The following is a 20,737-nucleotide window of genomic DNA, read 5'->3' on the forward strand; positions in this document are numbered from 1 at the left end:
TCTTACTCACACATACACACGCATATAACTAAATTACCAAGCAGGAGATACAAAAGTTCTATAAGATGAGTCGTCTAGACCTTTGGAGAAATATGCGGACGAGGCAACAGAGAGCACAAAAGCAGTACAAGCTGAGTAATAACTAATCAGTTTTGATTTAAACACGCTATTGGTTGTGAAATATAATTGTGAAGTACTACTCCCAAAGTAATCTAAATAAAGACCAGTTTGCAATAATTAATATTGGAGTGATTTATTCAACAGTTTAGCGATCCGAACTTTAGCAGAAGGTGCAATAATAACCAGGAGAACGAAAATCGACACTGATGATAGCATAACGCCGAAACCGGTTTGTCGCAAAACCAAATTTGACAAGGGATGATGGAAAATCGTTCCAATATACATCAACCAGGAGTTCCCTAAATTCGTTACAATATTTATGTGTATGTGCTGTGTGTTCATTCAGAACCGAGGGTAGTTTTTACTGATCGATTTGTGTGGCTGACTGAGGCAGGTTATTCTACCGTCGAATGTTTTTTGTTTGTAGATTTCCATGGTTTCGAGTACGTTGAGACGTCGGCCTTTTGCTTGAATGTGAAGGACCCTAACTCTTTTGTTGATGTTTGCTGGGCAACATTCATTTTCGACCATGTGATTTGCGAAGTTAAGACTCTGGTATAATGTTTGGATTCCGTGTTTTTTTGTTGTAATTTCTAATACGTTCTCTGAACCTCGTTTTTATTTCTATTATGTAACTGTGTTGGCATCCGCAGGTAAGCTTTCATACGCCGTGACTGCTAAACGGATCCTCTGAGTTAGTGTTAGTTCTTAGTTTTCGTCCTAGATTGTTCGATGTTTAGAACGCTGTGTTAATGTTGTATTTTTTAAAGAAGTTTGACAATTCATACGTTGCTTTTCCAGTATATGTCCTAGTCGTCCAGGTGTTATTTTTTTCTTTTTCATTATTTCTTTTTGGTCCTCCATGCGTCCTTCTGAGCTTATAACCATAAATTAGTGCATACAGATAGCAGCAAAGTTGAAAACCCGATTTTTTTCCCGTAGCTCACGATTTTGGAGGTGTCCGGGGAAAATCGTGTATGCAGTCATTCTAAAGTCTTCAAGATCTACTAGTCTTATATCACTTTTCAGATATTTTTTTGGAGTCACACAGTGTCGTTCGTAATTTTCTATGCTCCTCTCAAACGAGTGAAGAACAATTGTTGTGCCTTAGGTCATGTTATGCGAATAGACGAAGACGCTCTGACCAAGAAAGATTCATGGCACACAGTCTAAGTTGGCTAACTGGACTTGATTTTGCTGTTTGCTCACCTGAAAGTCCTAAGAGACAGTTGGCTATCAGAAATTAGGACTACCCTGGTTCCATTACTATTTGTACCCAGCCTATAGCTTAACGTCGTAAGGTGCTGTACCATGAGCTCACTAATCGTTGGAAGAAATTTTTCTGAATTGTTATCATATACGACTCCTTTCGGAAGGGGCTACCTCTGAAGGCACCTGCAATTTCGAGGAAGCCTGTCTGAAGATAACAAATACTCGTTTTCATTTTAGATTTTTATTTTTTTATTTGATATGTTTTACGAAAGCTTAAGACTATTGTTGCACTAACACACACACATACACTTGTGTATGTGTTTACTTTAAGCTTGAGCTGTGTTTAATAGCCTTAAAGCCCCTTAATGGCATTTGTATCACATCTGAGTTCATTGTAGATTGCCTCATTAATATTGAGGTTTTTTACCTCGGTAACGAATGCGGTAGCATCATCCTAAATAGTAAGAGAGAGTTAAAGAAAGAGAAAGTTAATTATTTTTACATTCAAAATATAGACGACTTCTTTAAAACTCACATCAAACAAGATATTGTTGGCATCCTTCTCATATGGTCCAAACAATGTAAAGACATATTCGTTCTTTCCAGCTTTGCCGAATTTGTCGGAGAGTGAGACGAACAAATGCTTAACTGTTTCCTGTTCCACAGGTGTCATACTCTCACGTATAAATACCGCTATCGGTAAATTGACCTCCAAGTTACATGTGCGATATTCGGTTATTGGTTTAATTTCCAAGGAAGGGCATACCAATTGCTTGTCCTTATATTTGTTCAATTCACTGGAATGTACAATCATAAGATTTTTATCCGTGGACGCGGTCGCTTTACAAGGACTTATATTGCGACGTTTATTCAAAAAGTTGGCTGCTAGTGTGGCACGTTCGTTTTGCGCATCATAATTGCTAGAAGGGTTAAGAAAGAGTTAAAAGGGTTAATATGTCTCAATTTTAAATGGCGCGAGGCGTATTAGGCTGTGTCGGCCCGCAAAAAAAAATGAAAGAGTTGTATAAGAAAGCCCCCAAATTTGAAGTTTTTGTTCAGAGCAGTGGCTGCAAATAACTGTTATTGGTCGAAATTTAAAACAAAAAAATTATGACGAGGGGTTAAAAATCTAAATAATAAAAATTGTTTGTTATTTTTATTGCGTTTGGATATTAACAGTTAATTTCGAGTTTTGCTATTGTTTTTTGTTTCTTTTTTTTTAATTATTCACGAAGTTTTGAAAATAACTGTTCTCCTTCTAGTCTTTTTATTTCGCCCGAAATATAACAGTTATCTTTGAAGTTTTTATTTCGCTGGGGAAATAACAGTTATTTTATGAGTTTTTTATTTCGCTCGAAAATTGTTATTATTTGGATTTTTTATAACTGTTATATAACGGCTATTAAAAATAAAAAAACTCATAAAATAACTGTCATGTTCTGAGTGCAATAAAATACTCGAAAATTAACTGTTATTTTCAAAACGAAATAAAAACAACTCGAAAAATAAAAATTATTTTCTAAACTTCGCGAATAGCTTAAAAAAATAACCGTTAATATAAATAAAAACTAAAAAAAATGTTATTTTTCAAGCAAAAAAAGCATCTAAAAATAACTGTTTTCTTAACTAAAATAATATCTCAAAACAAAAATGCTATTTACCAAGCAAAATAAAAAAACTCAAAAAACTGTTATTATCCCAACGAATAAAAAAATCTCTGAAAATAACTGTTTTTACCGAACGATATAAAAAACTCAAAATTAATCTGTATTTTCCGAATGAAATAAAAAAATTTAAAAAAAAAATGTATAAGATATGATGAAGAATCCCTGAAAAAATGGCTATTTCGTCTATTTTTATGGTCGGATTTTGCAACTTTTTTAAGCTCAATTGCCGTACGAGCTTCATCAGTCATCCTCCTACTCACATTGGTAAATTTTGCAACTCCTTGCGTACGCTTGGTTCAACCACAGCCACATAAACATTATCCGGCCCATAACTTTCATACACAATCGGTTTCAATTTACAATCGCGCGCTTCCTTATAATTCTTGGCATGTATCGTTACAAAGTCCGCTTTATCATTTTGCACAGCAATCATACAATCATTTTCCTGTATACACTCAAGCTCGGGACGTATATCACGTGAGTACGCAGCACGACGCATCGTATCACACTTAGCGAATTCAATATCATTTTGTACGCAAAAGCGCATCTTCCTCAAAGCACCACCATCACGTTCGATAACATCCTTATAGCCGGCACGTTCTAAATACAACTTTGGTTCAACAGCTTCGGGTTTACTATGGTAAGTGGCATTCTCATTGATGAGCATGTGTTCGGCAGCTACCTTGTTCGTAGCATGTAAACCATTCTCAAAGAATTTTTCAAGACGATTTTGTAAATCATGGAAATTTTGTTCACCATTAACCACATCGACATTTGAAATATAACCGCTCCAGGGTCGTTGAGCCCATGAGCAAGCTGGTCCGGTAATAGGGCGTCGTGTGCCATCTTCGCAGAGATATTCAAATTCGGATGGATCACCTTCAGCTGTGGTGCCGGGTTTGAGCTGTATAGTGTGTAATAAAAAAAATTCAAGAAGAAGCAGATATATAGAACAGGAATCTTACTACGTAGTACTTGATCAGTACTTACACCAAAGTATTTTTTGATAAATTGCACCTTAGTAAACGCCACCTCACCTTTGCCCTTATCCAAGCACCGTATCGCGCCATCATAACCGGAGTAATTATCTGGATAGTTACATTGTTCGGGTTTCTCACAGAGAGCACACAAGTTAGAGTATTTCTTCTCTGTAAAGATAAAATGAGCTTTAGAGCTTTTTTTGCAGCTTTTTTATATACTAAGCGCACTTACTAAGTAGACGATCAGTTTCTGGATGGGGCGAATATGTACCAACTAAACAAGATTGTGTGAAGAATTCTGATAAAGCTTTGAGCTCACGTTCGGTTGCTGTTACATCAGGATCAGCAGAAACTTTGAGTATTTGTGTATTCTTCAGCTTGGTAATGGGAATCTAGAGGTAATATATTGAGTGAGATAACTAGCCAGTATCTTTGGAGAAACCTTATAAAATAATGGTGTTTAAAAAATTGTATCGGTGTACCGCACTCTAAGCTCGCTTCCAAACCATGATTGTTTGTAAAAACAATGCGTTAAAGTTCTCTCTGAATTCAGCTAATGCGCCCCTTTGACACCATCACTTTGACTCACCAACTCCTCCTTCCTCTGCTTCTTTATACGGGTGACGATAAAAATACTCTCTGGGTAGAAGCGTCTTTATCCATTAGTCTTTGGGCTTTTATTCGCTGCACTATCTCCAACCTATCACCTGCCATACACACCGCTGCCATCACGGAAAATACCATAAATCTTTTGCAAAACTTTTATCTCGAATACCTTAATAGCCATATCATTTTTGTTAGCCGACAGAGGAATTTACTTTTCAATTGCCTACTAAGTCCAAAGGAGCACTTTTTGATTCCGAGATGGACAAGTGCCTCACAGTTTCACGGTTGTCAATGCAAAATTATTATAAGAAAACTCAGATGTGTTCTTAAGTCCCGGAGGTTATGTACAGATGCCCTATAAGGTATTGTACTTTAACCGCATCTGCGCCAATTGAGCCCAATGCTTCCGTGTCCGGTGAGTACCACAACTAATATGAATTTGTCTTCTCCTTACTTGTTAAAAATTGTGGAAGTTGGCATTTGGTTGTGTGAAAGATAATTCCCAAGGGCGCAGGAACCTGCACCGCTCCTGCGATGTCAAGGTTAATCTACACCGAGCTACCCCACTGGCTATCCGGATCCCCTGTGTGTTGTGATGCTCACAACCCAAATAAAAGAACCGCTATCTCTCACACTCTATAATTCCTAACCCAACTCGATGCTGTCGCTGCTGATCTGAGAGCACGTAGAGAAGTTTTATTATGCATAGACAGGAAGGCCCCATTTATACGTCTACTAAATAGCGAAAATCTTGGACTGAAGCGTTACCCCTATATTCGAGAGCCACTTACATATGGAAAAAGTAGAAAGTATGCCAGTATGTAATAGAAGAATAGTATCTTACATTGTACACCCTTCCCAGATACCCAAGACCCGAAGGATGGCAATACGGTTTGAGATCGATCGGTGACACATTGCATTTCAGTTGAAGAGGCTCCAAATCGGTACTCAACCTCCTCCTGAAGCACTCCTATGCGTTAAGCAGTATAGGAACTTTGATGTGTGACTTTTGTCTCCTCAGTTGCAGCGATTTTTCTCGTTGACTGTGTGAAATTCATCTAAAGCGAAATTCAGGATCACTGCAAAACAATTAGCTGAAATAATGTGAACAAATACGTCTGCGATTTGTTCTGCGGCTATGTTGCACTAGGATGTAGCAGTAAATGCCCTCGCTCGCATCTTTCAGCTTCATTAATATTGTGACGAATATTAGCAGCAATAAGCTGATACTAGCATCACTAAGCTGATACTAAACACCCACTCGTATGTACGTAAACAAATCAATCATCATTTACACTCATACATACAAGGCAACGAAGAGATACTCACAAACACATGTAATCCTCAGCCGAAGTAGTACTCACGCATACACACGCATATATGTAGCTCAATAACCAAGCAGGAGATACAGCAGAAGGCGAAACGTCTAGACTTTAGTAGAAATATGCGAATGAAGCGATGGAGAGTATAAAAGCAGCGCAAGCTGAGTAATCAGTAATCAGTTTTGATTTAAACACTCTATTGGTGTGAAGTATACTTGTAAAGTACTACTCTCAAAGTAATCTTAATAAAGACCAGTTTGCAATACTAAATATTGGAGTGATTTATTCGACAATTTAGCGATTCGAACGTTAGCAGAAGTTTTGGAATAAATTCGCTAAAATATTAACTCCGCTTAGCTGTTAGGTAAGGAACTTCCATTGCTGCCATTGCAGCAGTTAACTAGATATTTTTAGGACGAGCACGACCCGCTTATGACTTTAATTAGACCTAACAAATCCAATAATGATTATTTTCATCGCTGCTGATTGCTTCACGTTGTTTGGCTGCGTCGCTGCTTGGGGCTAATTTGCATATTAAACGCAATTTATTCAAATTGACGTGTGGGAGTATAGAATATTTAACTCAGCTTTTTAGATCTAATTAAAGACATACACATGATAACATCAAATAGATGAAATAGAATGCAGTTCAAGTAAGATTTGTTACAGCAGTACTGGTCTTGTGGAAATACACGCCCTCCTTTTACTTCTTCATCAAAACAAATCACGCAAAAAAGGTGCAGGGAAACAATATGGCCGATTCTTACACTACTTGATGTTTTCCTATGGACATACCCAGAATAAGTAGTGGGTTAAGGGAGCTTAGAACAGACATAGATGGTTGGACGTGGTCATTTTCAATCGTTCCCAAGATGCTTGGGCTAGTACATTTAGCTAATTTCCGGCAATACTCCCCAAAATCTACAGGGAGCGTCTTTATCACCACAAGAAGAAAAAGAAAAAGCCACTCTTTCCTTGCCACGGCACGCCAAAAAAAATGCGAACTTAGATTTGATCCGATTGACGTTTCACAAATATTTAGTCAAAAACATTACTCTACTCACCTTGTATCCCACATTACGTCCGAAGCCGGTGTGACACGATTTCTTGCCGCGTAACTCTTTCAAGCTTTTAATATTTAAGTTTCTCTTCACCAAGATAACGCCTTCGTAACGGAAATCAGCTGAAAGTAAAAGATATAGGTTTTGTAGTTAAAGATTTGGTTTTACACCGTTCAACCTTCTAAAAGGTGTTAGTGATAGTTGAATTGACAAATTTCGCGATTTTTAGGAAATAACGTGATTTATGGGGGCGGTCTCCGTGGAGTGGTGGTCGCATGTTTCGCCTATTACAAGGAAGGTCCTGGATTCAAGTCCCGGACAAAGCAATTAGAAACAAAATTTCTAAGCGTGGTCGCGCCCGGCAGTGGTTTTTCAAACACTCCAAGTATATATCTGCCGTGAAAGCATATCAGTGAAAATTCATCCGCCTTGCAGCTGTTCGTAGTCGGCACAAAACATCTAAGTCCCGTCTTGAAAATTAGTCGGAAAAATTTAAATGGAGCACGGCGCAAATTGAAAGAGAAACTCGGCCTAAATCTCATTGGAGGTAAATAGCTCCAAGTATATATTTTAACGGTATTTATAGATGTGACTTTACAGTCGCAGCGATTTTTGCCATTAATTGCTGTCACAGGTCCAACCACAGCTCTCGTCACAGCAAAACAGTTAGCTGCCTGGATACCGATATGGCTCTAAGCACAGATTAGTATTGTCTTAAAATATTTAAATGTAAGCGCAAGCACCCTCAAAACACTCTCAATCTCACCACTGTTTAGCTCAGTGCTCTAGTAGACACTAGACTATCGGAGTAGGGTTGAATTCCGTTGAAGCCGTGTTAACATCCTTGATTGCGGTAACCTGTACTTGGAAGACGCTACAGTGATCAGGCAATTTGAAACTGCGGCTTACCATCCAACTTTTACCCAACCGTTTTAGCCAGTTAAGTAGTTTACTGCCCCAGATGAGCCTCTGGCCCCCAGTCTACTCTGAATGGAATGTCCTGCGTTGCTCGAAATATCTGTAGGCTGAAATTTCAGCATAATACTAATGCCAAAAGGTTATTCTAAGAGCGCCTCTGATACTTCGTACTGACACTAATATCTTGGTAATGTTCACCGTGTTCAATGAGCTCCACCAGACCTGCACAGCATAGAGCAGAATCGACTTAACTACCATCTCATACAGCAAGATTACAACCCTTGGATCGAGCTACCAGCTCCTACAGATGGCCACAGCAGTATAAGGCAACCGCGTTCTTCCCAGCCCAAGGAAGGAGTCCGTTTAATCATTGTAAATAATTTCCGCCACACAATGAAGCGGTCGTTGGGTCAACGACGGTTACAAAATGTGGACGTTTGGCAGCTTTTCATCCCTTCTTGGATGCAAACGAGTCTGCGTTGGCTACTCAATTATGTAGGCCTGGCACGTATTGGTGTAACGTGAACTTTTTCACTACTTCATCGGACAGCCATCACTTTTGCTATTCTCAAATCTATAGGATGGTAGATCCGGAAAATCTCCCCTTCCGTTTGCATACATAGTTTAAAGTATAGTTTGCGGGAATCAGCGGAGTTCCCGGCACCATAGACACGACTGAAAAGGGGTTCGGGCTTAAAGAGCTCACGCAGGTAATATTCTTTGACGTAAAGCAATTCTTTCATAATGTCATACCAAACTGGTCTATTCAACAATATGATTTAAAACGAGCAAATTCGTGAAGCTCCTGCTATCAAATATAACCATTACTTCAAACTTGGGCGACGCAAAGAAAGTACGCATCTAGGATCAAACGTCAGGTTGAGTTCTAAAAAAAAAATGAAAGGCGCGATAACCTCCGAAGAGATTTAAGGCCGAGCTTCTTTTCCAATTTGCGTCGTGCTCCTTTTAATTTTTCCTACAAATTGGCGGGACGGAACCTACTTGTTTTATGCCGAATCCGAACGGCATCTGCAAGGCAGATGAGTTTTCACTGAGGGTTTATCATGGCAGAAATACACTCGGAGTGCTTGCCAAACACTGCAGAGGGGCGACCCCGTTTAGAAAAATCTTCTTCTAATTGAAAAAACTTGTTTCTAAAATTTTGATGTTGCTTTGCTCGGGGCGTGAACCCAGGATCTTCGGCCAGGTAGGCGGAGCACGCTACCATCACACCACGGCGGCCCACTTATTTGGAACTTCACTCAAAGCAATTTACTGCTGTTGCCGAAATCTACTGGCCGTATGATCTCATAAACCTCAAATTTTGAACTATTGTCTTTAAATTGGAAAACGTTAGGAAACAACCAAATTGTAAAACTACGCTCTCTAACAGCTGAAATGTAGATTTTCAGGTGAGTCTTTAATAAACGAGCGTGCTCCAGGCAAACTAAACATACCTGACACAATATGCGAGAAAACAAAACATTGTTCCGCTTTCGGTCAGATCCGCTATCTCGTAGTGACTACCAACCCAATGGTTCTTCGGTTGCCTGGGCGCGGCGAATCGCGATCATTCTACGCAGTTCCAATCTAACACAGTAGTTCAGACAATTCATTATAAACGGAACAGATCTACAGCTAAGCACTTTCCTTTCACTTATGTAGTAAGTACTGCTTCCAACGACCGATGCCTTTCACGAGCCTTCGTTTCAAGACGGATAATTCAACGAAGATTAACTCTAATTTTACCGAAAAGCTTCAAGTCCCGGGTTTTAGCGGCAGTAGCCATTTTTTTTCACACAACAACTTTTAACACTATCAACATACTCACCATCTTTATCAAATTTAGTGCGTATTTCCGAGACTACGCGATAGTCCTGATTTTTTGTATGGTAAGCCACATACATATCCTCTGGTTCGCTAGCAAGGACATCAGCTTTACGTTGATTAATTTTATCTAAGCAATCGATGCGATCACGTCCTGCGACACATTCCATATGTATGCCAGCCTCAGAGGGATCTTTCAAGAGATCCAAGCAGTCTTTATAATAAATTTCGGGTACGCACATGCGATCTGTAAATACATTTTTGAAAGAAAACAAATTTTCTGTTTACTAATTAGAATACAAAAAAATAGATTTATTAAAATTTTTCCAATTACTAAGTAATTTTAATTAATTTACAGTAATTCAAATTATTCAATATAGCTTACAAATTTGTTCATCGGTTTGCACGGCCAGCGCCGCCACGCCTAACAAAGCAGTTGCTAAATAAACGATTCTTGTAAAACCCATTTTGTTCTGTTGTGTTGCGTTACTCTGCTGATTCGCAATTCTTTTCGGTTCGCGTTCAAATACTCAACTGCTTGATTGCGTTGTCAATCAGTTTCTTTTATAGCCAGCATTGCGTTTGAATAGTTTCGTATTCACTGCTCACGTCGGCTGCGCTTCATCTGGGGGAAGGCGACCACATACTCGGGATTCACCAATTGATTATGTATTATGTATGGGTAGGTGTTTTCAAGCCGGTGTTTTTATACCCCGATGTGCTTGGCACAGTACAATTTTAAGTTCTGATACCTGTCTTTACTCACGATACAGGGAAATGCTGCGACGCACTCTGGAAGTGGACATAAACCAAATCAGAGTTACAAATTCGTAAAAGAGAAGTGGAAGAGGATGAAAAAGAAATTGAAAAAGGGACAAGAAAAATAACTCATCAAGTTTAAACAAGATAAAAATAAAAAGAGGATGAAGAAGAAGAAAGAAGGACTGTTAAGATAATGATAACAATACCAATAGCGATATTCGATGCCGAGAATTGTGGTAATGATGGGAGGAAAAGAAGATGCACTATTAAGATGAGGCTTACAATCACAGGATGTTCCTTTGTCGATATTTATGCAGTATTAAAATTTGATCCAGTATGTTCGGTATATTATCACCATTAACGTACTATACAGACCCTCTCGGCAACGATTTGATATAACCACATCAAACCTTCTAATCTCGTAGATTATAGTCGCCTCATACAGGCATACCTACCGTAAAAAATTCGAAACCCCTTAACCAGCTGGGGAAAGGAGAAGGCCATCATTTTTTATCAGCTATCTTTCCACCGGAGGTACTGGTTATAGATAGGGCAGGACCTGTGAATTTCGGTTGAAAAACTCAGTAAGGGAGCGTGAGGTTTACATTTTCTTAGGCAGTAAAGCAGCATTTTTGGCGCCCAAATCCCACTGCGTATCGTTCAAGGCCATCAGAACGTAATACTTCAGCAAACTTTTCAAACACGGCACTTATGTGTGATTCTGATCATCGAAATATTGAAATTAACGTCAAGGCAAATGAACTTCCACAACAGAGCCATTGCTGGATGCTACTAAGGCGATCAGTATTCATCATCGACTCACATCCATCAAAAGAAACAATCATAACAATTTCCAGGAGTACACGGTCTTTTATATCCGTGGTAGCGCAGCAAGCAACCGTGTTGGAACTAGCAGTTGCAGAAGTGTTGGAACTAGGAGACGCTGCTGGTAAATTATGGTTTGTGTAATGTAAAGAAGCCCGCTTCCGCATCGCAAATTCCCAAGGATATCCCTTTCTGGGCACAGGTTCAGTTATAGCTCTTGGTATTGAGACATACATATGTATGTTGTAGCACTCTCTATTAGCCATCTCAGATGCGGCCAGAAACTGTAGGTGGGCTAAACTCATAATAATGTCATATTCAAAAGATCTAGCTGCTTTATTGAATGGACGGGACTGTAAACAGTCTGGTGTGCCAAAGTTAGTGGGATGATGTGTGTTGATATGTTATGCTCAACTTGCTAAAAATCAAAAACTCACAACCGGGTATACATAACGATCGAATCTACTAGAACTAAAGCTTAGTTTCTTTTTATTTTTATTTGCTGGATTTATGTATATCTCTGCCTGTATTTTGACTACTTAATGGCAGCTTAATTTTGTTCGTAGCTTTGATTAAATTATTTGTTTCTCTAATTTGCAAAATTTTTCCCTTACCTCTGTGTTTGTGCATTACTGCTAGAACATGTTTCTAATAATTTTTCTGCTTAATTTGCAACAACAACCATAAACCGCAAATGGTCAGCCCCAGGCTTAGCCCGTGACATCGCCGCAGATAAGCCCACTCCCTCTCTCAATAGTGGATGGCGGCAGTGCAATGTTCGTTGCTAAATTTGTTGATGGTTTTTGTTGTCACCTCGCGGGATAACGTCTCGATCGTCTTTTTTTTCCATTGCCTTTCTTACCGTCTCTGTTCTTTTTGTTGCACTTATTGTTATTGCCACTGTGCACTGAATGTCATTATCAGCTTCGCAGCCACCTCCAATGCACCCATCAAAAGGTATACTTAATATGTATGAAAATGTAAAAAACCGGTTTCTTTGTTTTCTTCCTTTTCTATTTCTGCGTTTGTTATAATTTTTTTTTTAATAATACTTATAATTTAAGAAAAATATTTACTTTATTAGGGTGTTCTATTTTTAAATATTATTTATTTTGGAAAAAAGTCTAACTGCATGAAGGGGGGTTAAAGCAGTCAGTTCTTAAAAGTTGCCAAGTCTAAACAACGGTTCTATAAAAGCGACTAGCTCCATAAAGCTTCATCGGTTGCTTTATGGAGCTAGTAATCGCTACCAAAAAAGAAGTAGCCTGTTGCCAGCAAGTCACTTTTTCTAGAAAGGTCACTGGTTCCAAATACGTAACCAGTTTCGAATGTAACAGGTTTATAAAACCTTTTAAGAAATCAAACAAATATTAAAAAAGAAACCGGTTCAGTTGGGTTTAAATGCGAAACCGGTTAAAAAATTTAGCAGGTTTTAAAATATCGGTTGGATAAAAAATGGATTCAAAATCAAAACCGGATCGAACCGATTCAAAATTAAAACCTTTTCAAAGGAAAGCGGTTAAAAAAGAAACTGGCACAAAACATAAAGTGGTCCAAAAATTAAACAGGTTTTAAAAGGAAACCCGGCTCAAAAAAAAAAGAGTGGTTAAAAAGAAATTGTTTTTGAATATCAAGCGGTCCAAAAATGTAACAGGTTTTAAAACAGAAATCGACTCAAAAATGTTATAGCTTTAAAAAAGGAACCTGTTCAAATGTGGCACAGGTTTCAAAAAGAAATCCGGTTCAAACTTTTAACGAGTTTTCAAAAGTAGCGGTTCAAAAATGCAAAAGGTTTAAGGAACCGGTTCAAATGTGTAACAGGTTTAAAAAAAGGAAGCGGTTCACAAATGCAACAGGTTTAAAATGGAACAGGTTTCAAAAAGAAAACAGGTTTAAAAACCCTGTTCAAAAATTTAACGGGTTTTCAAAAGGAGCGGTTCAAAAATGCAACAGGTTTAAGGAACCGGTTCAAATGTGTAACAGGTTTAAAAAAAGGAAGCGGTTCAAAAATGCAACAGGTTTAAAATGGAACAGGTTTCAAAAAGAAAACCGGCTTAAACCCGTAGCAGATTTTCAAAAAGAAACCAGTTCAGAAAGAAACCGTTTCAAAAATTGGGTAGGTCGAAAAGATACCGATTCGAAAAGTAGCTATTTCAAAAAACCAACAGATTCAAAAACGAAAGCAGTTAAAAAAGAAATCGGTTAAAAAAGAAATCGGTTAAAAAAAGAAACTTGTCTAAACAGAAACCGGTTAAAAATAAACCGCCCTAAAACAGAAAAAGGCCTACTACCCAAGTTTCGAACAAGATTTCAATTTCGTCTCAGCCTAAAAAATCGATTTTAATTTTTATTTCGATTTATGTTAATCGGTTATAGAACCAGTTTTGATTTTAGTGTTATCTGTAGTATCAGTGTCGGTTTGAGTTTCCATTGCGGTTTCGGTCCCGTTTTTTCGATCTAGATTTCAGTCCGTTTCGTTTTCGATTTCAGATTTGATTCCGAGTTCTCGTTTTGATGCGGGTTGACCTCGAATAAATATAGATTTACATGATGTATATTGGATAGATTTACAGTTCGCTTCTGATTTCTGTTCCATTTTCCGTTTTGGTTCTCGTTTCATTTCCGCTTTTGGCTCCGGTTTTGGATTTGTCTCCGTTTTCGGCTGTCGTTTCGATGCGGATTGCATTTCGTCTCGTGCAAGAAAAGTTCGCAAATAACGGGCGCTCTAATAGCAGATAAAGTTATATTTGCTATAACTCTCGAATAGGTTAACAAATTCTAAAACAATAATAAGCTGAGATAAATCACACAAAAGAATTTATTAAAAAATTCCTTATTTTAATTAAATAATTATTTGTACCATTTCATACATTAGCATTTGTTCTATTAACAAGGGCATTATCAATATGATGCATAAAACCACAATTATATTTCACTTCGAATGGTAAATAAATAAAATTTGCATACAATTTCCTCTTTTTTCAAAAAAAAATTTACTAGACAATCCACAAGAAATTCGTATTCGTTGTAAAGTTTTTTAAGTTATTTCCATGATTTCCATTAAAACTTACGATTTCTTCTCGAATGAAAGCCTTACATATAATACTGCCAATGCAGCGACTAAATTCAATATCAGGAAGCTCGCAATCCTTACGAATATTTCGAGATTCGGAATCTTGCGAAAAAGCATAGAATATACGACGGTGGAATGCCACACAAAAAACAACATCCTCAAAAAATTAGAGGGGGTATGCAGACTATCGATGCTTAGCATTACGGGAGCCCTGAAAACAACCCCGACGGCCGCACTGTATGCCATTCTGCACATTCCACTTGCAGACCTGGTAGCAAAGAACATAGCATTAACAACTGTAACCAGGCTCGGTGCCTGGGGGCAGCTTGAGCGCCGACCATATGGCCATAGTAGTATAGCCGGAGTCATTGGTGCCGTATGTCGTATCGCTGTATCCGTATCCCTAACGTAATCAGCTGTTTATCGTTACGACGGTAAACCAAAACCCAATTGGTTGGCTACGATACGGTTACGACCTTAGCGGCACCAATAATCGATTGCATTGATTCTCATAAGGTTGGTCGAATCAGCTGTTAAAAGGTTACCGATACGGTTACCGATAAAGCACCAATGTCTCCAGCTTATAGCGTCATCCATGGCGGAACGATACAAGGTGGCAGCATGGGACAGCTGATTATAACCTTTTTTTATTTGATTTGATACATCAACTTCCGGCGCAGTACGATTTTAACATTTGTCCATCGAAATTACGAAAACAAAATACATGGAATTTTTATTTATGTTTGTAGGTATGTCACCATGCTGCCACCTTGTATCGTTCCGTCATGGCGTCATCAATCACAAGACGAACAGACTACATGATTCCCTATCTACGCTTCGAGGGAGATCTTAAGGCCAAAATAGAGGTGGACGGTTGGTGCAAGTGTGCGCAAATGGCGGACGAGGCGATAAATGTGTACACAGATGGTTCCAAAGTAGTGGAAGGAGTAGGGTCTGCGGTATACTGTGCTAATCTGGAAATAAGCAGATCCTACAGACTGCCGGATTGCTGTAGCGTTTTCCAAGCGGAAATATTAGCCGTAACCAAAGCAGTAGAAACCCTGGAAGAGATTAGCTTAAGCTGCAACCGTGTTAACTTTAATATTGACAGTCAAGCAGCAATTAAGGCAATAATCTCGCATAGCATAGCATCTAAATGCGTGTTAGAGTGTAAGCAGTCTCTGGAGAGAATTGGGACAGGGAGAAACATACATCTATATTGAGTCCTAGGGCATATGGGAATAGATGGGAATGAAAACGCGGATGAACTAGCTAAAAAGGCCGCATCCCTTGAAGCTTGCTCCGTAGACGTCCCAATTAGTCGGGGCGAGATTAACCGAAGGCGAGAGGTGCACATGATCGACCAAGCAAGGGAAAGGCGTGGGTTTAAGCGCGGAGCTGTAAAGTGTCGAAGATTATGAGTAGGTCTTACAACCTTAGACTAACAAAATTGCTTCTATCATTAAAAAGAGAGGACTGTAGACTCATGACGGGTATTCTGACTGGACACTGCCTTCTGGCGTCACATGCCTTTAAATTAGGCTTGGTCAGTGATAGCAGATGTATGAAGTGCGGTTTGGAGTAGGAAACGATCGAGCATGTTCTGTGCTCGTGCCCTGCACTTGCCAGGCTAACACTCCAGCTATTAGGAGTGATACAGCTGTCAGATCTAGAAGCAGCAAGTGGCTTAAGCCCTAGGAAGCTTCTAGTATTTGCCAAGAGGACGGAGTTATTTTATAACATAGGTCCTGGTTTTTGATACGATTTTTCAGTTTGGTCGTTAAACAAACTTCTGGTAACACTACGGTTCAATCAGTCTATGTGAGGTCCTCATGGACCGGCCAGTTCAACCTAACCTAACCTAACGACGAATAGGAATTGCCTTAATATTTTTTATGTAAAACAGCTGACTGACATTTGGCACGACAAAAATAAAATTGGAAGCACCTGGCACAGATGACTAGATTTTATTTTATTATGAATTCATTTCAATATTAATTAAGACAAAGGTCCTGACTTCGTGTCCTGGAAAAAGCAATATAAAAACATTTGGAAAAATGGCTTCATTAAGAAAATAGTTTTTCTAGGCGGGATCGCCTTCGTTTTGGCAAACACTCCGGGTATTTTTCTGCCATGAAAAGTTTCGCAGCGAAAACTCATATGTCATGCAGATACTATTCGGAGTCGTTGTGAAAGATGTAGATCTCTCCCGCCTATTTGTAAGAAGCTACATATATCGCGGAGGCATGTGGTAGCAAAGTATTAATTAAAAAATGTATATTGGTGCTTTAAAGAGAAAATAGCCCTTTAATTGAGAAAGTTGTGCTAATTGCTTAATTTATCGCATGTGTGTAAACTTGTTATAAGTATGTAAAGCACTTCGAGACACACTATAATTTACTATCTATAAAATATCCATATATATAATACTTCTATATCAATACCTTCCTATCTTCCTAGTGTGCAAATTTTCTGTCAATCATTATTTGCTGAAACTGTGCAAATGTACGTTCTGCGCATGCGCGGTCTTTGTTAGTGTTAGTGAATTGTAGTAGCGTGTGTAAAAAAAGTATTAAAGGGGTCACAACGGGTCACAATCCCCTTTACCCAACTTCTGTATACTAATTGTTATAAAATCTCAGTTTAATCGATTAAACAATGAAAAGGCCAACAAATACAATACAAGGCTTGATATATTTATTATTTGAACATGGGCTGCAGCCATACAAAGTACATTATTTGCATAAATAGTAAAAAAACAAGGCGAAGAATTCATATTTTTGAAATGAGAAAAATTCAAATATACATGTATAAAAGTATACTTATACATATATCCCAACAAGCATTTCCTTAAACGTTTTTACAAATAATTTAAAGTGAATTAGCTTGAACAAACGATATATAAATGTTTTCAAATTTTACTTATTTTGAGTTTTTTAATGAAGTAAATTTTTGATGAAGTAAACTAAATATGAGTACTGGGCTGGATGCTATTGGTGTTGAAATAATATCAATTTTGTAATTTTTTTTTAACATACTCTTTTTCGTCCGTGTTTTTTTCGTTTCTAAAAACAAACGAATATCCAAATAAAAACTTATTACTTCCTTACAGAGTTGTGTCCGGTGATTATTAAAGATGTCATTGCTAAATAAATGTACAATACTGATAGAAGCAAGACGGCTTGTTGAAATATACATATATTAAGACCCTTTTTTACAAAAATTTAACGACAGCCTTGAGATTTTGTCTCCTTCTCTCGTTGTATATCTGTCTTGGCGCAACGATACAAGGTGGCAGCATGGAACAGCTGATTATACCCTTTTTTTAATTTGATTTGATACATCAACTTCCGGTGCCGTACGATTTTGATATTTGTCCATCGAATTTACAAAAACAAAGTACATGGAATTTTTATTTATGTTTGTAGGTATGTCACCATGCTGCCACCTTGTATCATTCCGCTATGATATCTGTACTGTAATGTTTGACATACTGCACAGTTCAGTAGTAGTGATATAGAAGTATTACATATATGAAAATACCAGATATTCGGGTAGGAAAAATATTATGAAACACCCTAATATGCAGGCACATGAAGAAGCACATATAAGATATGTTTATTTACGATCTCAAGTCTACATTGTAGTGTCTACATACTGTCACGCCATATATTGACTTATGTATGTATGTACATACGTAAGTACATATGTGCATAAGTTTTTTCCATTAGCAGATAACTTGGGTATGCAAATTCTCATCTACCATACTAATGCAAAAATTTATTTGTCATTATTTTTTGCCGGCCGGCATCGCTGATCTCATAATAAATGGTCAAACAGATGGTCATTTGTTGTTGGTATAGCAAGATAGGAGAGTGATAAGTTTTGAGTTTTACTTGTCAACTTAACTTGGCTAAGAAGGAAGGTGTAGCAAAACTTCGTCATATCGCTTGGAACACTGTAAAATTTAATATTTATAACATCTTTGTAATTTTATGTTGATTTCGATGGTCTAGCAGTATAAGTAGTTAGATAAACTTTTCGTGGTGAATACCGGTCCTTATTCACTTACATGCATACATTATTATATGCAGATTGGTAGCGAGTCCAACCACCCAGTCAGCGCGGTTCATTCTCAACGCCGCAACTTTACAAAATTGTTGTGGTAAATGCTTAAAATTTTTAAACAATATTATATATGTCATGCGCGGTTCCAGGGGGGAGGGAAATTTTTTTTGTATTAACTGTAATGAAGTATATAATACAAATCTACATAGTATTTTCTTATCACACAACGCATTTTTACTAATTTTAAATTTTTCTTGCTATTTTACGTTATTATTATATATATTTAAAAAAAAAGTCCACCCCCTAGAACGTAAAAAAGCAAGAAAAATTAAAAACAAGTAAGGAAGGGACTGTCTTCGGCTGTGCCGAAGACTTCACACCTTTCATATATGGGGCTGAACAATAATCTTATCCCGTTCGTAATCTCCAAATAATCGGATGCATAAGATAAGAAATATATAGTGAACAGATGTACATACCTAAACGCTTTTTAAGATAAACATAAAATAAAAAATGGCAAAAAACCCCCTAATCTGAACGATCGGTTGTATGGGATATATGTATATTATATATAGCTCCGATCGAAATGATTTTTACAGGAAATCTTCTATGATATATTAGAATATATATCACCAAGTTTCAAGTTTTTATATTGGAAGCTAAGGGAGAAATGGCCAAAAATCTTTCTATCTGAATGATCGGTTGTATGGGATAGGTATTAGGCCGGGTCGATTTGTGAGGAGGCAAAAAAAAATCGCCCATTGCTCTGTGAAAATCATATTCTAGGGATTAAAATAACTGATATGATGTTTGTATGGTGAACCCCCAGGGGGGTTGCAGGGGGTGTGCCACTGGCATCGGTGGGTCGGGCCTCCAAAGTTAGTGGGGGTCGGTCATACATTTGGACTCGATTGGAGCACTCTAAATGGGTCAAAGTGGGATTTTTAAAATTTGCCCCTACCCAAAAGTTCGACCCAATTGGAATTCGTTTTAGAGGTATGGTTCCTTCGGCAAAGTTTCTTATTTTGATCCCTAGAATACGATTTTCACAGAGCAATGAGCGATTTTTAAATCGACCCGCCCTAGTATATACTATATACATATAGCTCCGATCGAAGTGATTTTTTCAGGAAATCTTCTATGATACATTATAATAAATATCACCAGGTTTAACGTTTTTATATTGGAAATTAAGGGAGAAATTGCCAAAAATCTTTATATCTGAACGATCGGTTGTATGGGATATATACTATATATAGCTCCGATCAAAGTAATTTTTTCAGGATATCTTATATGATACATTAGAATATATATCACAGAGTTTCACGTTTATACTTTCTAAATTGCGGCAGGAATGACCAAAATCGTCTTATCTGAACGATCGATTGTATGGGAGATATATGTTATAGTGGTCGGATCCTACCGGATCCGACAAATGTCTAATATAATTCAAAAATACATCCTTGTGCCAAATTTCATTGAGATATTTCAAAATTTATGGGACTAGTTTGCGTTCAAACAGACAGACGGACGGAGAGACGGACATTGCTATATCACCTCAGTTCGTCGCGCTGATCAATTCGGTATACTTAACGTGAGTCTATCTTCTATATTTCTCAACGTTACAAACATCGGACCAAAGTTAATATACCATTTCATGTTCATGAAAGGTGAACTAATTATTAATTAAAAGCAATGCCGAGAATATACGCGGTGCTCCAGTTGCCAATCGGTGTGTATTTACCTACAATTTCTGCGAATTTTGTTTCCTTTGTGGCTGCACGAAAGGTTTTTTTCCAGAAGAGTAATAATATGGCGGCCACCGTGGTGTGATGGTAGCGTGCTCCGCCTATCACACCGTATGCCCTGGGTTCAACTCCCGGGCAAAGCAACATCAAAATTTTAGAAATAAGATTTTTCAATTAGAAGAAAATTTTTCTAAGCGGGGTCGCCCCTCGGCAGTGTTTGGCAAGCACTCCGGGTGTATTTCTGCCATGAAAAGCTCTCAGTGAAAACTCATCTGCTTTGCAGATGCCGTTCGGAGTCGGCATAAAACATGTAGGTCCCGTCCGGCCAATTTGTAGGGAAAATCAAGAGGAGCACGACGCAAATTGGAAGAGAAGCTCGGCCTTAGATCTCTTCGGAGGTTATCGCGCCTTACATTTATTTATTTTTTTTTATAATAATATGTAATAGTACAATGATAATTGAGCGCCATATGCAAAGAAAGAGATCGAGGCCGAGTTTTTTCTCCAATTTACGATGTGCTGGTGATTTATGCCGACGTAGAGATCGA

At 38.0% G+C, this 20,737-nt stretch overlaps 1 protein-coding gene across 1 annotated transcript; it reads right to left on the reverse strand.

The window, feature by feature from the left end:
- Positions 1 to 1,557: 1,557 nt before the first annotated feature.
- Tsf1 (Transferrin 1) lies at positions 1,558 to 10,259 on the reverse strand. Its single transcript, XM_067785355.1, has 8 exons — positions 10,099 to 10,259; positions 9,718 to 9,960; positions 6,972 to 7,090; positions 4,212 to 4,371; positions 3,990 to 4,147; positions 3,260 to 3,903; positions 1,868 to 2,252; positions 1,558 to 1,786 (listed from the first exon to the last, which is right to left on the reverse strand). The coding sequence occupies exons 1-8, from the start codon at positions 10,178 to 10,180 to the stop codon at positions 1,685 to 1,687; spliced, it is 1,893 nt and encodes a 630-aa protein (XP_067641456.1). The 5' UTR covers positions 10,181 to 10,259; the 3' UTR covers positions 1,558 to 1,684.
- Positions 10,260 to 20,737: the final 10,478 nt, after the last annotated feature.

The sequence above is a fragment of the Eurosta solidaginis genome, chromosome 4 (assembly GCF_040869045.1).
Source record: "Eurosta solidaginis isolate ZX-2024a chromosome 4, ASM4086904v1, whole genome shotgun sequence".
NCBI lineage: Eukaryota > Metazoa > Arthropoda > Insecta > Diptera > Tephritidae > Eurosta > Eurosta solidaginis.

Bases quoted from the DNA above. Each gene is read 5' to 3' on its own strand.
- Tsf1 (XM_067785355.1), bottom strand. From the start codon at position 10,180: ATGGGTTTTACAAGAATCGTTTATTTAGCAACTGCTTTGTTAGGCGTG. The intron at 9,961-10,098 runs GTAAGCTATATT...ATGTATTTACAG, and splicing joins GCAAACCGATGAACAAATTT to ATCGCATGTGCGTACCCGAA. The intron at 4,148-4,211 runs GTAAGTGCGCTT...TTATCTTTACAG, and splicing joins AGAAACTGATCGTCTACTTA to AGAAGAAATACTCTAACTTG.